Source organism: Pristiophorus japonicus, chromosome 7 (assembly GCF_044704955.1).
Source record: "Pristiophorus japonicus isolate sPriJap1 chromosome 7, sPriJap1.hap1, whole genome shotgun sequence".
In the NCBI taxonomy this organism is placed as follows: domain Eukaryota; kingdom Metazoa; phylum Chordata; class Chondrichthyes; family Pristiophoridae; genus Pristiophorus; species Pristiophorus japonicus.
The window spans coordinates 179,968,734-179,988,854 of NC_091983.1; the positions used below are offsets into that span (position 1 = coordinate 179,968,734).

Below are 20,121 nucleotides of genomic sequence, written 5' to 3' on the forward strand. Positions count from 1 at the left end.
GGGGAAAGAGAAGAGGATACTGGGTGGGGGGGAGGGGGAGAGGGAGACTGGGGGGGGGAGAGGGGGAGAGGGAGACTGGGGGGGGGAGGGGTAGACCGGGGGGGGGAGGGGTAGACCGGGGGGCGGAGGGGTAGACCGGGGGGCGGAGGGGGAGAGGGAGACTGGGGTGGGAGGGGGAGAGGGAGACTGGGGTGGGAGGGGGAGAGGGAGACTGGGGGGGGGAGGGGGAGAGGGAGACTGGGGGGGGAGGGGGAGATGGAGACTAGGGGGGGGAGGGGGAGAGGGAGACTGGTGGGGGGAGATGGAGAGGGAGACTGGGGGGGGGGGGGAGGGTGAGAGGGCGGGAGGAGAGAGGGAGAGGGCGAGGGGAGAGAGGGAGAGGGTGACGGGGGAGAGGGAGAGGGAGAGGGTGACGGGGGAGAGGGAGAGGGAGAGGGAGGGCGACGGGGGAGAGGGAGAGGGCGACGGAGGCGGGGGAGAGGGCGACGGGGGCGGGGAGAGGGCGACGGGGGCGGGGAGAGGGCGACGGGGGCGGGGGAGAGGGCGACGGGGGCGGGGGAGAGGGCGACGGGGGCGGGGAGAGGGCGACGGGGGGGCGGGGGAGAGGGCGACGGGGGCGGGGGAGAGGGCGACGGGGGCGGGGGAGAGGGCGACGGGGGCGGGGGAGAGGGCGACGGGGGCGGGGGAGAGGGCGACGGGGGCGGGGGAGAGGGCGACGGGGGCGGGGGAGAGGGCGACGGGGGCGGGGGAGAGGGCGACGGGGGCGGGGGAGAGGGCGACGGGGGCGGGGAGAGGGCGACGGGGGCGGGGGAGAGGGCGACGGGGGCGGGGGAGAGGGCGACGGGGGCGAGGGAGAGGGCGACGTGGGCGAGGGAGAGGGCGACGGGGGCGAGGGAGAGGGCGACGGGGGCGAGGGACGGGGCGAGGGAGAGGGCGACGGGGGCGAGGGAGAGGGCGACGGGGGCGAGGGAGAGGGCGACGGGGGCGAGGGAGAGGGCGACGGGGGCGAGGGAGAGGGCGACGGGGGCGAGGGAGAGGGCGACGGGGGCGAGGGAGAGGGCGACGGGGGCGAGGGAGAGGGCGACGGGGGCGAGGGAGAGGGCGACGGGGGCGAGGGAGAGGGCGACGGGGGCGAGGGAGAGGGCGACGGGGGCGAGGGAGAGGGCGACGGGGGCGAGGGAGAGGGCGACGGGGGGCGAGGGGAGAGGGCGACGGGGGCGAGGGAGAGGGCGACGGGGGCGAGGGAGAGGGCGACGGGGGCGAGGGAGAGGGCGACGGGGGCGAGGGAGAGGGCGACGGGGGCGAGGGAGAGGGCGACGGGGGCGAGGGAGAGGGCGACGGAGGGCGACGGGGCGAGGGAGAGGGCGACGGGGGCGAGGGAGAGGGCGACGGGGGCGAGGGAGGAGGGCGACGGGGGCGAGGGAGAGGGCGAGGGAGAGGGCGACGGGGGCGAGGGAGAGGGCGACGGGGGCGAGGGAGAGGGCGACGGGGGCGAGGGAGAGGGCGACGGGGGCGAGGGAGAGGGCGACGGGGGCGAGGGAGAGGGAGAGGGCGAGGGATAGGGCGACGGGGGCGAGGGAGAGGGCGACGGGGGGCGAGGGCGACGGGGGCGAGGGAGAGGGCGACGGGGGCGAGGGAGAGGGCGACGGGGGCGAGGGAGAGGGCGACGGGGGCGAGGGAGAGGGCGACGGGGGCGAGGGAGAGGGCGACGGGGGCGAGGGAGAGGGCGACGGGGGCGAGGGAGAGGGCGACGGGGGCGAGGGAGAGGGCGACGGGGGCGAGGGAGAGGGCGACGGGGGCGAGGGAGAGGGCGACGGGGGCGAGGGAGAGGGCGACGGGGGCGAGGGAGAGGGCGACGGGGGCGAGGGAGAGGGCGACGGGGGCGAGGGAGAGGGCGACGGGGGCGAGGGAGAGGGCGACGGGGGCGAGGGAGAGGGCGACGGGGGCGAGGGAGAGGGCGACGGGGGCGAGGGAGAGGGCGACGGGGGCGAGGGAGAGGGCGACGGGGGCGAGGGAGAGGGCGACGGGGGCGAGGGAGAGGGCGACGGGGGCGAGGGAGAGGGCGACGGGGGCGACGGGGGCGAACGGGGGCGAACGGGGGCGACGGGGGCGAGGGAGAGGGCGACGGGGGCGAGGGAGAGGGCGACGGGGGCGAGGGAGAGGGCGACGGGGGCGAGGGAGAGGGCGACGGGGGCGAGGGAGAGGGCGACGGGGGCGAGGGAGAGGGCGACGGGGGCGAGGGAGAGGGCGACGGGGGCGAGGGAGAGGGCGACGGGGGCGAGGGAGAGGGCGACGGGGGCGAGGGAGAGGGCGACGGGGGCGAGGGAGAGGGCGACGGGGGCGAGGGAGAGGGCGACGGGGGCGAGGGAGAGGGCGACGGGGGCGAGGGAGAGGGCGACGGGGGCGAGGGAGAGGGCGACGGGGGCGAGGGAGAGGGCGACGGGGGCGAGGGAGAGGGCGACGGGGGCGAGGGAGAGGGCGACGGGGGCGAGGGAGAGGGCGACGGGGGCGAGGGAGAGGGCGACGGGGGCGAGGGAGAGGGCGACGGGGGCGAGGGAGAGGGCGACGGGGGCGAGGGAGAGGGCGACGGGGGCGAGGGAGAGGGCGACGGGGGCGAGGGAGAGGGTGACGGGGGCGAGGGAGAGGGCGAGGGAGAGGGCGAGGGAGAGGGCGACGGGGGCGAGGGGCGAGAGGGAGAGTGCGACAGGAGAGGGCGACAGGAGAGCGAGACTGGGGGGGGGGGGGGGAAGGACTGGGATGGAGGGAGACTGGGGTGGGGAGGGGGGGAGAGGACTGGGATGGAGGGAGACTGGGGGGGGAAGAAGAGGTAGACTGGGGGGGGGGGAGAAAGAGGGAGACTGGGGGGGGGGGGGAGAAAGAGGGAGACTGGGGGGGGGGGGGAAAGAGAAGAGGATACTGGGTGGGGGGGGAGGGGGAGAGGGAGACTGGGGGGGGAGAGGGGGAGAGGGAGACTGGGGGGGGGAGGGGTAGACTGGGGGGCGGAGGGGAGAGGGAGACTGGGGGGGAGGGGAGAGGGAGACTGGGGTGGGAGGGGGAGAGGGAGACTGGGGGGGGAGGGGAAGAGGGAGACTGGGGGGGGAGGGGGAGAGGGAGACTGGGGGGGGAGGGGGAGATGGAGACTAGGGGGGGGGAGGGGGAGAGGGAGACTGGGGGGGGAGGGGGAGAGGGAGACTGGTGGGGGGAGATGGAGAGGGAGACTGGGGGGGGGGGGGGAGGGTGAGAGGGCGGGAGGAGAGAGGGAGAGGGCGAGGGGAGAGAGGGAGAGGGCGAGGGGAGAGAGGGAGAGGGTGACGGGGGAGAGGGAGAGGGAGAGGGTGACGGGGGAGAGGGAGAGGGAGAGGGCGACGGGGGCGGGGGAGAGGGCGACGGGGGCGGGGGAGAGGGCGACGGGGGCGGGGGAGAGGGCGACGGGGGCGGGGGAGAGGGCGACGGGGGCGGGGGAGAGGGCGACGGGGGCGGGGAGAGGGCGACGGGGGCGGGGGAGAGGGCGACGGGGGCGGGGGAGAGGGCGACGGGGGCGGGGGAGAGGGCGACGGGGGCGGGGAGAGGGCGACGGGGGCGGGGGAGAGGGCGACGGGGGCGGGGGAGAGGGCGACGGGGGCGGGGGAGAGGGCGACGGGGGCGGGGAGAGGGCGACGGGGGCGGGGGAGAGGGCGACGGGGGCGGGGGAGAGGGCGACGGGGGCGGGGGAGAGGGCGACGGGGGCGGGGGAGAGGGCGACGGGGGCGAGGGAGAGGGCGACGGGGGCGAGGGAGAGGGCGACGGGGGCGAGGGAGAGGGCGACGGGGGCGAGGGAGAGGGCGACGGGGGCGAGGGAGAGGGCGACGGGGGCGAGGGAGAGGGCGACGGGGGCGAGGGAGAGGGCGACGGGGGCGAGGGGAGAGGGCGACGGGGGCGAGGGAGAGGGCGACGGGGGCGAGGGAGAGGGCGACGGGGGCGAGGGAGAGGGCGACGGGGGCGAGGGAGAGGGCGACGGGGGCGAGGGAGAGGGCGACGGGGGCGAGGGAGAGGGCGACGGGGGGCGAGGGAGAGGGCGACGGGGGCGAGGGAGAGGGCGACGGGGGCGAGGGAGAGGGCGACGGGGGCGAGGGAGAGGGCGACGGGGGCGAGGGAGAGGGCGACGGGGGCGAGGGAGAGGGCGACGGGGGCGAGGGAGAGGGCGACGGGGGCGAGGGAGAGGGCGACGGGGGCGAGGGAGAGGGCGACGGGGGCGAGGGAGAGGGCGACGGGGGCGAGGGAGAGGGCGACGGGGGCGAGGGAGAGGGCGACGGGGGCGAGGGAGAGGGCGACGGGGGCGGGGGCGAGGGAGAGGGCGACGGGGGCGGGGGAGAGGGAGAGGGCGACGGGGGCGGGGGAGAGGGAGAGGGCGACGGGGGCGGGGGAGAGGGAGAGGGCGACGGGGGCGGGGGAGAGGGAGAGGGCGACGGGGGCGGGGGAGAGGGAGAGGGCGACGGGGGCGGGGGAGAGGGAGAGGGCGACGGGGGCGGGGGAGAGGGAGAGGGCGACGGGGGCGGGGGAGAGGGAGAGGGCGACGGGGGCGGGGAGAGGGAGAGGGCGACGGGGGCGGGGGAGAGGGAGAGGGCGACGGGGGCGGGGGAGAGGGAGAGGGCGACGGGGGCGGGGGAGAGGGAGAGGGCGACGGGGGCGGGGGAGAGGGAGAGGGCGACGGGCGGGAGAAGGGCGACAGGAGAGCGAAACTGGGGGGGGGGGGGAAGGACTGGGATGGAGGGAGACTGGGGTGGGGGAGGGGGGGAGGACTGGGATGGAGGGAGACTGCAGGGGGGGGGGAGAAGAGGGAGACTGGGGGGGGAGGGGGAGAGGGAGACTGGGGTGGGAGGGGGAGAGGGAGACTGGGGGGGGGGGAGGGGAGAGGGAGACTGGGGGGGGGGGGAGAGGGGGAGAGGGAGACTGGGGGGGGGGAGAGGGGGAGAGGGAGACTGGGGGGGGGAGGGGGAGAGGGAGACTGGGGGGGGGGGGGAGGGGGAGAGGGAGACTGGGGGGGGGGGAGAGGGGAGAGGGAGACTGGGGGGGGGGAGGGGGAGGGGAGGGGAGAGGGACTGGGGGGGGGGGAGGGAGAGGGACTGGGGGGGGGGGAGGGGGAGAGGGAGACTGGGGGGGGAGGGGGAGACTGGGGGGGGGGGAGGCGGAGAGGGAGACTGGGGGGGGGGAGGGGGAGAGGGAGACTGGGGGGGGAGGGGGAGAGGGAGACTGGGGGGGAGGAGGAGAGGGCGACGGGGGCAGGGTAGAGGGCGATGGGGAGGGCGACGGGGCGGGGAGAGGGCGACGGGGGCGAGGGAGAGGGCGACGGGGGCGAGGGAGAGGGCGACGGGGGCGAGGGAGAGGGCGACGGGGGCGAGGGAGAGGGCGACGGGGGCGAGGGAGAGGGCGGCGGGGGCGAGGGAGAGGGCGACGGGGGCGAGGGAGAGGGCGACGGGGGCGAGGGAGAGGGCGACGGGGGCGAGGGAGAGGGCGACGGGGGCGAGGGAGACGGGGGCGAGGGAGACGGGGGCGGGGGAGAGGGAGAGGGAGACGGGGGCGGGGGAGAGGGAGAGGGCGACGGGGGCGGGGGAGAGGGAGAGGGCGACGGGGGCGGGGGAGAGGGAGAGGGGGGCGGGGGAGAGGGAGAGGGCGACGGGGGCGGGGGAGAGGGAGAGGGCGACGGGGGCGGGGGAGAGGGAGAGGGCGACGGGGGCGGGGGAGAGGGAGAGGGCGACGGGGGCGGGGGAGAGGGAGAGGGCGACGGGGGCGGGGGAGAGGGAGAGGGCGACGGGGGCGGGGGAGAGGGAGAGGGCGACGGGGGCGGGGGAGAGGGAGAGGGCGACGGGGGCGGGGGAGAGGGAGAGGGCGACGGGGGCGGGGGAGAGGGAGAGGGCGACGGGGGCGGGGGATAGGGAGAGGGCGACGGGGGCGGGGGAGAGGGAGAGGGCGACGGGGGCGGGGGAGAGGGAGAGGGCGACGGGGGCGGGGGAGAGGGAGAGGGCGACGGGGGCGGGGGAGAGGGAGAGGGCGACGGGGGCGGGGGAGAGGGAGAGGGCGACGGGGGCGGGGGAGAGGGAGAGGGCGACGGGGGCGGGGGAGAGGGAGAGGGCGACGGCGACGGGGGAGAGGGAGAGGGCGACGGCGACGGGGGAGAGGGAGAGGGCGACGGGGGCGGGGGAGAGGGAGAGGGCGACGGGGGCGGGGGAGAGGGAGAGGGCGACGGGGGCGGGGGAGAGGGAGAGGGCGACGGGGGCGGGGGAGAGGGAGAGGGCGACGGGGGCGGGGGAGAGGGAGAGGGCGACGGGGGCGGGGGAGAGGGAGAGGGCGACGGGGGCGGGGGAGAGGGAGAGGGCGACGGGGGCGGGGGAGAGGGAGAGGGCGACGGGGGCGGGGGAGAGGGAGAGGGCGACGGGGGCGGGGGAGAGGGCGACGGGGGCGGGGGAGAGGGAGCGGGCGACGGGGGCGGGGGAGAGGGAGAGGGCGAGGGGCAAGAGGGAGAGTGCGACGGGAGAGGGCGACAGCAGAGCGAGACTGGGGGGGGGGGGGGGGAGGACTGGGATGGAGGGAGACTGGGGTGGTGGGGGGGGGGGGGAGGACTGGGATGGAGGGAGACTGGGGGGGGGGGAAGAAGAGGTAGACTGGGGGGGGAGGGGGAGAGGGAGGCTGGGGTGGGAGGGGGAGAGGGAGACTGGGGTGGGAGGGGGAGAGGGAGACTGGGGGGGAGGGGGAGAGGGAGACTGGGGGGGAGGGGGAGAGGGAGACTGCGGGGGGGGGGAGAGGGAGACTGGGGGGGGGGGAGAGAGGGAGGCGGGGGGGGGAGAGAGGGAGGCTGGGGGGGGAGGGGGAGAGCGAGACTGCGGGGGGAGGGGGAGGGGGGAGACGGAGACTGGGGGGGAGGGGGAGAGGCAGACTGGGGGGGAGGGGGAGAGGCAGACTGGGGGGGGAGGGGGAGAGGGAGACTGGGGGGAGAGGGGGAGAGGGAGACTGGGGGGAGAGGGGGAGAGGGAGACTGGGGGGGGGGGGGGGGAGAGGGCGACGGGGGCGGGGGAGAGGGCGACGGGGGCGGGGGAGAGGGCGACGGGGGCGGGGGAGAGGGCGACGGGGGCGGGGGAGAGGGCGACGGGGGCGGGGGAGAGGGCGACGGGGGCGGGGGAGAGGGCGACGGGGGCGGGGGAGAGGGCGACGGGGGCGGGGGAGAGGGCGACGGGGGCGGGGGAGAGGGCGACGGGGGCGGGGGAGAGGGCGACGGGGGCGGGGGAGAGGGCGACGGGGGCGAGGGAGAGGGGGGCGGGGAGAGGGGGGCGGGGAGAGGGGGGCGGGGAGGGGGCGACGGGGGCGAGGGAGGGGGCGACGGGGGCGAGGGAGGGGGCGACGGGGGCGAGGGAGGGGGCGACGGGGGCGAGGGAGGGGGCGACGGGGGCGAGGGAGGGGGCGACGGGGGCGAGGGAGGGGGCGACGGGGGCGAGGGAGCGGGCGACGGGGGCGAGGGAGCGGGCGACGGGGGCGAGGGAGCGGGCGACGGGGGCGAGGGAGCGGGCGACGGGGGCGAGGGAGGGGGCGACGGGGGCGAGGGAGGGGGCGACGGGGGCGAGGGAGGGGGCGACGGGGGCGAGGGAGCGGGCGACGGGGGCGAGGGAGCGGGCGACGGGGGCGAGGGAGCGGGCGACGGGGGCGAGGGAGCGGGCGACGGGGGCGAGGGAGCGGGCGACGGGGGCGAGGGAGAGGGCGACGGGGGCGAGGGAGAGGGCGACGGGGGCGAGGGAGAGGGCGACGGGGGCGAGGGAGGGGGCGACGGGGGCGAGGGAGAGGGCGACGGGGGCGAGGGAGAGGGAGAGGGCGACGGGGGCGAGGGAGAGGGCGACGGGGGCGAGGGAGAGGGCGACGGGGGCGAGGGAGAGGGCGACGGGGGCGAGGGAGAGGGCGACGGGGCGAGGGAGAGGGCGACGGGGGCGAGGGAGAGGGCGACGGGGGCGAGGGAGAGGGCGACGGGGGCGAGGGAGAGGGCGACGGGGGCGAGGGAGAGGGCGACGGGGGCGAGGGAGAGGGCGACGGGGGCGAGGGAGAGGGCGACGGGGGCGAGGGAGAGGGCGACGGGGGCGGGGGAGAGGGAGAGGGCGACGGGGGCGGGGGAGAGGGAGAGGGCGACGGGGGCGGGGGAGAGGGAGAGGGCGACGGGGGCGGGGGAGAGGGAGAGGGCGACGGGGGCGGGGGAGAGGGAGAGGGCGACGGGGGCGGGGAGAGGGAGAGGGCGACGGGGGCGGGGGAGAGGGAGAGGGCGACGGGGGCGGGGGAGAGGGAGAGGGCGACGGGGGCGGGGGAGAGGGAGAGGGCGACGGGGGCGGGGGAGAGGGAGAGGGCGACGGGGGCGGGGGAGAGGGAGAGGGCGACGGGGGCGGGGGAGAGGGAGAGGGCGACGGGGGCGGGGGAGAGGGAGAGGGCGACGGGGGCGGGGGAGAGGGAGAGGGCGACGGGGGCGGGGGAGAGGGAGAGGGCGACGGGGGCGGGGGAGAGGGAGAGGGCGACGGGGGCGGGGGAGAGGGAGAGGGCGACGGGGAGAGGGAGAGGGCGACGGGGGCGGGGGAGAGGGAGAGGGCGACGGGGGCGGGGGAGAGGGAGAGGGCGACGGGGGCGGGGGAGAGGGAGAGGGCGACGGGGGCGGGGGAGAGGGAGAGGGCGACGGGGGCGGGGGAGAGGGAGAGGGCGACGGGGGCGGGGGAGAGGGAGAGGGCGACGGGGGCGGGGGAGAGGGAGAGGGCGACGGGGGCGGGGAGAGGGAGAGGGCGACGGGGGAGAGGGAGAGGGCGACGGGGGCGGGGGAGAGGGAGAGGGCGACGGGGGCGGGGGAGAGGGAGAGGGCGACGGGGGCGGGGGAGAGGGAGAGGGCGACGGGGGCGGGGGAGAGGGAGAGGGCGACGGGGGCGGGGGAGAGGGAGAGGGCGACGGGGGCGGGGAGAGGGCGACGGGGGCGGGGGAGAGGGAGAGGGCGACGGGGGCGGGGGAGAGGGAGAGGGCGACGGGGGGCGGGGGAGAGGGAGAGGGCGACGGGGCGGGGGAGAGGGAGAGGGCGACGGGGGGCGGGGGAGAGGGAGAGGGCGACGGGGGCGGGGGAGAGGGAGAGGGCGACGGGGGCGGGGGAGAGGGAGAGGGCGACGGGGGCGGGGGAGAGGGAGAGGGCGACGGGGGCGGGGGAGAGGGAGAGGGCGACGGGGGCGGGGGAGAGGGAGAGGGCGACGGGGGCGGGGGAGAGGGAGAGGGCGACGGGGGCGGGGGAGAGGGAGAGGGCGACGGGGGCGGGGGAGAGGGAGAGGGCGACGGGGGCGGGGGAGAGGGAGAGGGCGACGGGGGCGGGGGGAGAGGGAGAGGGCGACGGGGGCGGGGGAGAGGGAGAGGGCGACGGGGGCGGGGGAGAGGGAGAGGGCGGCGGGGGAGAGGGAGAGGGCGACGGGGGCGGGGGAGAGGGCGACGGGGGCGGGGGAGAGGGCGACGGGGGCGGGGGAGAGGGAGCGGGCGACGGGGGCGGGGAAGAGGGCGATTGGAGAGGGCGACAGGAGAGCGAGACTGGGGGGGGGGGGGGAAGGACTGGGATGGAGGGAGACTGGGGTGGGGGAGGGGGGGAGGACTGGGATGGAGGGAGACTGCAGGGGGGGGGAGAAGAGGGAGACTGGGGGGGGAGGGGGAGAGGGAGACTGGGGTGGGAGGGGGAGAGGGAGACTGGGGGGGGGGGGGAGGGGGAGAGGGAGACTGGGGGGGGGGGAGGGGGAGAGGGAGACTGGGGGGGGGGGAGAGGGGGAGAGGGAGACTGGGGGGGGGAGGGGGAGAGGGAGACTGGGGGTGGGGAGGGGGAGAGGGAGACTGGGGGTGGGGGAGGGGGAGAGGGAGACTGGGGGGGGGGGGGGAGGGGAGAGGGACTGGGGGGGGGGGAGGGAGAGGGACTGGGGGGGGAGGGGGAGAGGGAGACTGGGGGGGGAGGGGGAGACTGGGGGGGGGGAGGGGGAGAGGGAGACTGGGGGGGGGAGGGGGAGAGGGAGACTGGGGGGGGAGGGGGAGAGGGAGACTGGGGGGGGAGGGGGAGAGGGCGACGGGGGCAGGGTAGAGGGCGATGGGGAGGGCGACGGGGCGGGGGAGAGGGCGACGGGGGCGGGGGGAGAGGGAGAGGGCGAGGGGAGAGAGGGAGAGGGCGAGTGGAGAGAGGGAGAGGGCGAGGGGAGAGAGGGAGAGGGCGAGTGGAGAGAGGGAGAGGGCGAGGGGAGAGAGTGAGAGGGAGGAGAGGGAGAGGGCGACGGGGGCGGGGGAGAGGGAGAGGGCGACGGTGGCGGGGGAGAGGGAGAGGGAGACGGGGGCGGGAGAGAGGGAGAGGGCAACGGGAGCGGGGGAGAGGGAGAGGGAGAGGGAGAGGGCGGGGGAGAGGGAGAGGGCGACGGGGGCGGGGGAGAAGGAGAGGGCGACGGGGGCGGGGGAGAGGGCGACAGGGGCGAGGGAGAGGGAGAGGGCGACGGGGGAGAGGGAGAGGGAGAGGGAGAGGGCGGGGGAGAGGGAGAGGGCGACGGGGGCGGGGGAGAGGGAGAGGGCGACGGGGGCGGGGGAGAGGGAGAGGGCGACGGGGGCGGGGGAGAGGGCGACGGGGGCGAGGGAGAAGGCGACGGGGGCGAGGGAGAGGGCGACGGGGGCGAGGGAGAGGGAGAGGGCGACGGGGGCGAGGGAGAGGGCGACGGGGGCGAGGGAGAGGGCGACGGGGGCGAGGGAGAGGGCGACGGGGGCGAGGGAGAGGGCGACGGGGGCGAGGGAGAGGGCGACGGGGGCGAGGGAGAGGGCGACGGGGGCGAGGGAGAGGGCGACGGGGGCGAGGGAGAGGGCGACGGGGGCGAGGGAGAGGGCGACGGGGGCGAGGGAGAGAGCGACGGGGGCGGGGGAGAGGGAGAGAGCGACGGGGGCGGGGGAGAGGGAGAGGGCGACGGGGGCGGGGGAGAGGGAGAGGGCGACGGGGGCGGGGGAGAGGGAGAGGGCGACGGGGGCGGGGGAGAGGGAGAGGGAGAGGGCGACGGGGGAGAGGGAGTGGGCGACGGGGGGCGGGGGAGAGGGCGACGGGGGCGGGGGAGAGGGCGACGGGGGCGGGGGAGAGGGCGACGGGGGCGGGGAGAGGGCGACGGGGGCGGGGGAGAGGGCGACGGGGGCGGGGGAGAGGGCGACGGGGGCGGGGGAGAGGGCGACGGGGGCGGGGGAGAGGGCGACGGGGGCGGGGGAGAGGGCGACGGGGGCGGGGGAGAGGGCGACGGGGGCGGGGGAGAGGGCGACGGGGGCGGGGGAGAGGGCGACGGGGGCGGGGGAGAGGGCGACGGGGGCGGGGGAGAGGGCGACGGGGGCGGGGGAGAGGGCGACGGGGGCGGGGGAGAGGGCGACGGGGGCGGGGGAGAGGGCGACGGGGCGGGGGAGAGGGAGAGGGCGACGGGGGCGGGGGAGAGGGAGAGGGCGACGGGGGCGGGGGAGAGGGAGAGGGCGACGGGGGCGGGGGAGAGGGAGAGGGCGACGGGGGCGAGGGAGAGGGAGAGGGCGACGGGGGCGAGGGAGAGGGAGAGGGCGACGGGGGCGAGGGAGAGGGAGAGGGCGACGGGGGCGAGGGAGAGGGAGAGGGCGACGGGGGCGGGGGAGAGGGAGAGGGAGAGGGAGAGGGAGAGGGCGGGGGAGAGGGAGAGGGCGACGGGCGACGGGGGCGAGGGAGAGGGAGAGGGCGACGGGGGCGAGGGAGAGGGCGACGGGGGAGAGGGAGAGGGGGGCGGGGGAGAGGGAGAGGGCGACGGGGGCGGGGGAGAGGGACGGGGGCGGGGGAGAGGGACGGGGGCGGGGGAGGGCGACGGGGGCGGGGGAGGGCGACGGGGGCGGGGGAGGGCGACGGGGGCGGGGGAGGGCGACGGGGGCGGGGGAGGGCGACGGGGGCGGGGGAGGGCGACGGGGGCGGGGGAGGGCGACGGGGGCGGGGGAGGGCGACGGGGGCGGGGGAGGGCGACGGGGGCGGGGGAGGGCGACGGGGGCGGGGGAGGGCGACGGGGGCGGGGGAGGGCGACGGGGGCGGGGGAGGGCGACGGGGGCGGGGGAGGGCGACGGGGGCGGGGGAGGGCGACGGGGGCGGGGGAGAGGGAGACGGCGACGGGGGAGATGGAGACGGCGACGGGGGAGAGGGAGATGGCGACGGGGGCGGGGGAGAGGGAGAGGGAGAGGGCGACGGGTGCGGGGGAGAGGGAGAGGGAGAGGGCGACGGGGGCGGGGGAGAGGGAGAGGGGGGGCGGGGGAGAGGGAGAGGGCGACGGGGGCGGGGGAGAGGGAGAGGGCGACGGGGGAGAGGGAGAGGGCGACGGGGGAGAGGGAGAGGGCGACAGGGGGGGGGGGGGAGGACTGGGATGGAGGGAGACTGGTCGGGGGGGGGAGGGGGAAGAGGGAGACTGGGGTGGGAGGGGGAAGAGGGAGACTGGGGTGGGAGGGGGAAGAGGGAGACTGGGGGGGGAGGGGGAGAGGGAGACGGGGGGGGAGGGGGAGAGGGAGACTGGGGGGGGAGGGGGAGAAGGAGACTGGGGGGGGAGGGGGAGAGGGAGACTGGGGGGGAGGGGGAGAGGGAGACTGGGGGGGAGGAGGAGAGGGAGACTGGGGGGGAGGGGGAGAGGGAGACTGGGGGGGAGGGGGAGAGGGAGACTGGGGGGGAGGGGGAGAGGGAGACTGGGGGGGAGGGGGAGAGGGAGACTGGGGGGGAGGAGGAGAGGGAGACTGGGGGGGAGGGGGAGAGGGAGACTGGGGGGGAGGGGGAGAGGGAGACTGGGGGGGAGGGGGAGAGGGAGACTGGGGGGGAGGGGGAGAGGGAGACTGGGGGGGAGGGGGAGAGGGAGACTGGGGGGGAGGGGGAGAGGGAGACTGGGGGGGAGGGAGACTGGGGGGGAGGGGGAGAGGGAGACTGGGGGGAGGGGGAGAGGGAGACTGGGGGGGGGAGGGGGAGAGGGAGACTGGGGGGGGAGGGGGAGAGAGGGAGACTGGGGGGGAAGGGGGGAGAGGGAGACTGGGGGGGAGGGAGACTGGGGGGGAGGGAGACTGGGGGGGAGGGAGACTGGGGGGGAGGGAGACTGGGGGGGAGGGAGACTGGGGGGGAGGGAGACTGGGGGGGGAGGGGGAGACTGGGGGGGGAGGGGGAGAGGGAGACTGGGGGGGAGGGGGAGAGGGAGACTGGGGGGGGAGGGGAGAGGGAGACTGGGGGGGAAGGGGGGGAGAGGGAGACTGGGGGGGGGAGAGGGAGACTGGGGGGGAGGGAGACTGGGGGGGGAGGGGGAGAGGGAGACTGGAGGGGGAGGGGGAGAGGGAGACTGGGGGGGGGAAGGGGAGAGGGAGACTGGGGGGGGAGGGGGAGAGGGAGACTGGGGGGGGAGGGGGAGAGGGAGACTGGGGGGGGGAGGGGGAGAGGGAGACTGGGGGGGGGAGGGGGAGAGGGAGACTGGGGGGGGGGAGGGGGAGAGGGAGACTGGGGGGGGAGGGGGAGAGGGAGACTGGGGGGGGGGAGGGGGAGAGGGAGATTGGGGGGGGGGAGGGGGAGAGGGAGACTGGGGGGGGGAGGGGGAGAGGGAGACTGGGGGGGGGGAGGGGGAGAGGGAGACTGGGGGGGGGGGAGGGGGAGAGGTAGACTGGGGGGGGGAGGGGAGAGATTGGGGAAGACAGACAATGGGGAGAGAGCGAGAGAGTGGGGGTGAGAGAGACGGGAAGGTGGGGGGGGGGCAGCGGGGAGAGAGATTGGGAGATGGATGGGGGGAGAAAGAAAGTTTATTGTGACACAATGGTGCCACAAACATCAGATAAACATCACAGCATACTGCTCAGAAACACCAATGTGAAACATCACAGGCTGGAGGAAAGGCAGTCCAATTTGGTTTATGCTGCATTTGCTTGTCAGCTGGGGCAATTGCAGGGTCCTAATTCACAATATCTCTAAGCTAAGGAGGAACAAAAAAAACACCCCATTTGGAGAGTTGCAATACTCGAACTACCTCTGCTGGAACAGAGAGATTAATTAACACAGGCTTTCACAATTGTGAAAGGCTTTGATAGGGTGAATAGACAGAGCATTTCCTGTGGTTGGGGAGTCACTAATAAGGGATCATTAGTTTAAAGTTGCAACTAAAAGAGTGAGGAGAGGGGTTGAAAAAAAAATTGTTAGGGGTATGGACTGCTTTGCAATAGGAAGTAGATGGCAAAGGGACCGATAAATCTTTTAAGGGAAGAGTAGATAAACATTTGAAGTAGAGGAAGATACAGGCTAGCGGGAGACTGCACGCAAGTCGGATTAAGTTTGGACTGTTCTAGCAAAGGCACCAGAGGACCACAAGCACCCAGAGGAGCAGTATCAAAGAGATAAAAATGTAAAACTATTACAAATAGGCTGTAGTCACTGTTAACTACTTGCTTCATTAAAATTAAATTTAAAAGTATTAAATGGCGGAGCAAGCTTGAGGGGCCAAATGGCCTACTCCTGCTTCTATTATGTTCTTATGTGAAATAGTTCATGAGTTAAAATTCTTTGTTTAAGCCTGCAAACAATGAAGAAATCAGAACACATATTGAAAGCTACTAAACTGTTAATATTACAAGGAATTTTCTGATGGCTCATCTGCTTAAAGCAGTGAACAATTGAGCTATAAAGACCAGGAAGTTCACAGATTCTGCAGTTGATGCTGAGTAAGCTAAACTCAGTCAGGGTTCGGCAAGGGTCTCAGGGCTGCCAATCTAAGGAGAGGAAGATCAAACGAGATTACAACTCCCGATGGCTGCTCCGGAAGTGTTCCAGTTGAGGATAGGATCAAGTTTGATGGTGATACCTCTCAACATTCATTGTCTTGGCTCACACATGAAGAAAAGACATTTGAGTGAGGTACTGGAGAGTGCTCGTGGGAGAACCAAATGCCAAAGAGACATCACTTTCAAGAAAGGTGGCAGCAGGATGAAAATTGGGGGAAAAAAAGGAAAAAATATACAAAATTAAGTTGTTAACGTATCTAATGTCATTCAATGCTTACCTAGTAAGTGGATCTCATCTATAATGAGGATGGACACCTTCTGGACATAGCTTCTGTTCTGCCAACTTCTGCTGATGCCATCCCATTTCTCGGGGGTTGTGACAATAAGGTCTGCCTGTGTAATTGCTTTCATGTCTGGAGTCACATCCCCAGTCAGTTCCACTACGCTGGAGATAGGCATAAGGCATTGATAAGTAATTTGTAAAACATAAGTTTCAGTATCTGTGAATTAGTTTTATTTTGTCAATTAAATTACTACTCTCTTAAGTTTGTGAAATTGATGCTTTCCTCAGACATGACAAAGTTTCTAAAGTTCCCATGTGGGGGACACTTGCAGCTTAGTATCATCAGGCTGGAGTTATACCGGAAACCCAGGCTAGTGAGACACGAATCCCCAGATTTACGTCTACTTTTACATCAATCCAAAAGTAGCAATGCAATCGCAGCCTTAAAATATCAACGTACACAGTTAGTCTGTTGAGCAGATGTTTTTTTTTTTAAAAAGACGATAAATTAGATCCTTTATCAAGGATAGATTGTTTCAGGTTATTCTCGTTACATTTAAAAGATCAAGTGAAAAGTCTGAAAAGTGATTTGCTTCAAAGCCTACATCATCAATGTGCCATCGGTCATTTTGTGGTTGCCCAGCAAATTATCGAGCAGGATCCAACATGAAAATAAACTGGAAAACAAATCAATGCTCATCAAAAAATTCCTCCTTCCTGTTTAAAAAAATTTGTGCGATACAAAAGCTTGTGCAAATTATCTCCACACTACTCTCAGAACTACTATGCGTTTCCTGAAATTGTTTAATCTCCACCAAACACTTCCCTCGTTAGCTGAGTTTTTAAAAACTAAAATTATTAAAAAGTATGAAAAGAGCAAAGACACTTGCTGCACTTGCAACTTATTGGTGTCCCTAAACATTTATTAAGGAGCAAATAAGAGCAGATTGCCATAGACTGGTTCACAAGGGAGATCAAAAATGGAAATACTAAGGGGAATCGTGGCAACACAAAAAACAAAAACAAAGATCCCATCATTAACTTGGGGGTAGGGAGCGGTTGGAGGTTAAAAAGGCCAAAGAATGATACAGGGTACAACTGAAGAAATACTGGGGTAAATTGTTGTCTTCAATGCATGGGTGCCAGACTGTTAAAGCATCTGTCTGATTTCATTCCATTGAAATCAATAAAATGAAAGTCAGGGGGCTTCGATAAGGGCTGGGTGATCCGCTCCACCAGACTACCACCCATATGGTGGAGACAGAGATTTACCCCATTCAGACTAGTGCTTACTTTTTACCCAGCTTCTCGGTAATCCTGATTTTCCAATCCTCAATTCGCTCACGGACAAGTGCCTTGAGAGGAGCAATGTAAACAGCCTAAAAATCATACAAAAAAAGAGTTCAAAGGTCACAACATTAAGCTTCAGGAGTCAAATTCCCTAATACACAATGGGGGCAGAAATTCCAGCCTCCCGTGTCCGTACTAAGTGTGTACGGACCCGGGAAGGCACCGCAAAAGCTGGTTTTTAGCGCACAACGCGCATGCGCTGAAAAACGGCTTTTCCTTATCTCAGCTGCCAGGACATTTGCATGGGCCAGATTGTAGTTATTTACCCATATCTTGCCAGCAAATGTCCTGATAAAACAAGCGCATAGCCTTCTTTTACAGGCATAAGAGTTTTAAAACACACTTAAAACATAAAAATAAAATTTAAAAAATACATTTTATTTTTAAAAACCCTGCACACTACGTTAAATTTATTTTAAAGTATAATTTAAAAAACTTAAAAAAAAATGTTTTTTAAAATCGGAAAAATATATATTTTTAATAATACATAAATAACTTTAATTTAAATTAAAGTTAAATATGTAGTGTATTTTTTCTTATTTTTAATTAATGTTTTGTGTGTTTCGGGGGGGGGGGGTTTCTCATTCATAATAATGGGAAAGCCAACTTACGGAGTTCCCATTATTATGAATGAGAACATACTTTACCTGATTGGCTGCCCAGAGCCATGTGACTGCAGCTCCAGCCCTACGCACGTCCTGACATGCACGCACTGCGACGCGCAGTCAGTGGAGGCCTCAGGACCGGGAACTCGCGTGGGCGCAGCAGCTTCAGGTAAGTGCGCTTTTTTAAAAAAAGTTTTTTTACCGAACGTCCGCGGGAAACAGCTGACCGGGATTTCTGGGCCAATAAGTTAGGATGGGCAAAAAACACCTGTAATCAGAGTCTCAAAGAATAGGAACAAGTGCATCAAGTATAGACTTATGGAAACAAGGACTTTGTGAGATACTTTTAAGACTTAAAGAAGATTCAACTTAAATAATTCAACCAAAAACATTACAGAAATGAGAAAAAAATTAAACCAAAAATAACCTTTGATGTTGGGTATTTGTTGAAAACGCGAAATATCGCCAGCTCAGCTGCAACCGTCTTTCCAGACCCCGTGGGAGCTCCAAGCAGTACATTACAGTCAGTGTGATAGAGGGTATGAAATATCTGAGTCTGGATTGGGTTGAAGTGGGTGAACTTGTACAGTGCTTCATACTCCCGATTTCCCAGAGCATTGATGGGCAACGGCTGCAGGTCAAGCAATTCTGCGAAGTACAGAAAACTCAAACATGTAATACGTGTGAGCACACACACAACTAGCAGAGGTGCAAACAAGCATGCTAACAAACTGAATAGCCTCTTTGGATACAAGAGCAAATGACAAGATTTTAACTGCGATGTACTTTATCGAAGAGAGACAAATTAAAAAGGGTATTATCCAAATTAGACAGTATCTTTTCCTCCTTACTTTGGAGAGAGACAACACAAAATCCAACAAATTCTTTCATTGAGGTAAAATACAAAATGTGTTTTCAATTAAATTATTTGTGCATCATCATCATCACAAGAATGAAAACCCTGCATTAATAAAATGCTTTCAAGTTTTCAGCATGTCGCAAAACCTTTTACAGCTAATTAGTTACATTTGAAGTGTAGTCAATTCTGTTTGATGGGCAAATGCAGAGGCCAATTTGCGCACAACAAGGTGCCACAAACAGCAAATAAATGACCAGATATCCTTCAACTAATGTCACAAAAAAAAATTATCTGGTCATTTACTTGACCAGGACACTGGGAGAACCTATCCCCCTGCTTTTCTTCGAATAACACCGTAGAATTTTTACATCAAACTGAGCGGGTAGAAGGGGCTTCAGTTTAACAAAAGACGGCACCTGCAACAGTGCGCCCTCCCTCAGTACTGCACTCAAATGTCAGCTTCGGTCATGTGCTCAAGTCCTGCAGTGGGGCTTGAACCACAACCTTCTGATTCAGAGGCGATAGTGCCATCACTGAGCCTGACACTGAACCTGGATTAAAAGTGCCAGTAGCCTACTCTGCCACAGGGAGCATCACAACCCAGTTTGATCCAATGTCTACACATCTGTACTCCCAGCTGGAGTCACTGGAAAGCGATCAGGAATTAGAAATCTGGCTAATTTTCATTTCCCTACTTGAGGGTTTCTGAGGCTAGTCATAAGGCCTCTATCGCCATCTTAACAGACCAGCAAACAGCACATACTAGATCGAACCGGGGGCCTTCTTTGTGCGGTCCAACTATGCACTGAAATATTACTGACCCACTTAGAGTGGTGAGCGCTATTAATAATTACCTTCAGTTTATCACTAATATATGAATAGATGTTTCATAGCTACATTACCAGTGTGCGGGGGATGCCTCTCTGGCAAAATCAGATGCTGAAAGTTAATTATGCACACGGCCTCAGCTCCCAGCCACCGATCAGATACAGCCCGGATGTAGTACTGAGAGGGCAATGGCTCAAAAATAGGAATGGTAAATACCAGCAGCTGCGGCTCTTTGGACAAAACCTACAATCAACATGAAAGAAAACAGAGGATTGATGGACTTTTTTCTCCCCCAAAATGCCTTTTAATTTATAATTGGCCATTTTACAACTTTGCAATACCAAACTAAAACAAGTACAATCCAAAATAAAAACAGAAATTGCTGGAAATATTCAGGTGGTCAGGAAGCATCTGTGGGGTGAGAAACAGAGTTGACGTTTCAAGTCGATGATCTTTCGTCAGAGTAATCCAAAATTCCCCACATGCATAGTTTGCACCTATTCTCCTCCAGAATAAAGTCATTCTATTAACCCAACACTGGAGCAGACAACTCAAGCTTGCTCGAATGGAGTACTCCCACAGTATAGATACTGTGGCTTAGAAATTCTCATATGTCGAAAAGCTGCTGGTGCCACCACAGGCTGAAGTTAATGGCCGCCCAAATTCATAGCGCAGGCAGCACCGGTATTTAAATTAGCGCAGCGCTAAACATATCGCGCAGTCCTCTTTCCAACGCTACTCTCAGCAGGAAGTTCAATGTAGCATGGCCTTAGCGTCCCTGGCATAAGGTAGTGTAGTTTTAAAGCAAGGCTGTTTTTATAGAAATCAGTGTCGGTCCTTTAAAGGGGAACTGACTTCTAAAATTAAAAAAATCATTTAATAGGCAGTTTTTTTTTAGCCCTTATAGCTTAACTGCCTTCTGAAAATAAAAATCAACATTAAAAATATTCCCAAATGGTAGTCTTCAGTTCTTAAAGCTGAATTACCTTCAGCACTTAAAAAAATGGTAAAAGTAATTCAGCACCAACACAAATGACTCAGCAATCCAAAAGCTTAATGACAGATACTGGGAACTCAACACTGCAGAAACTCCAGAGGAGTATAAGAAGTGCAGGGGCGCAATTAAAAAAGATATCAGGAAAGCAAAGAGAGAGCATGAAAGAATGTTGGCAAGTAAAATCAGGGAAAATCCAAAGATGTTTAAAAATACATTAAGAGGATAACTAGAAAGAGTGGGGCCTATTAGATACAATAAAGGAAATGTGTGTGTGGAGGCAGAAGACGTGGGTAGGATTCTTAATAAATACTTTGCATCCATTTTCACAAAATGGATTTTGCAATCAGGGAGGAGGAGTGTGAAATATTAGACAAGATAAAGGTGGTGAGAGGAAGTATTATGGGGCTTAGCAGCTTTGAATCCACAGGCCCGGATG

General features: G+C 67.0%; 1 protein-coding gene across 4 annotated transcripts in view; it reads right to left on the reverse strand.

The window, feature by feature from the left end:
- ascc3 (activating signal cointegrator 1 complex subunit 3) overlaps nt 1–20,121 on the reverse strand; it is a 777,147-nt gene that overhangs the window by 232,439 nt on the left and 524,587 nt on the right. For all 4 annotated transcript variants that reach the window (XM_070885599.1, XM_070885602.1, XM_070885601.1 and 1 more), the window contains exons 24-27: nt 18,763–18,931; nt 17,429–17,649; nt 16,340–16,425; nt 15,042–15,208 (exon numbers count right to left, since the gene is read on the reverse strand). In XM_070885599.1, the coding sequence (XP_070741700.1) occupies nt 15,042–15,208; nt 16,340–16,425; nt 17,429–17,649; nt 18,763–18,931 (643 nt within the window). The remainder of the gene's footprint in view (nt 1–15,041; nt 15,209–16,339; nt 16,426–17,428; nt 17,650–18,762; nt 18,932–20,121) is intronic.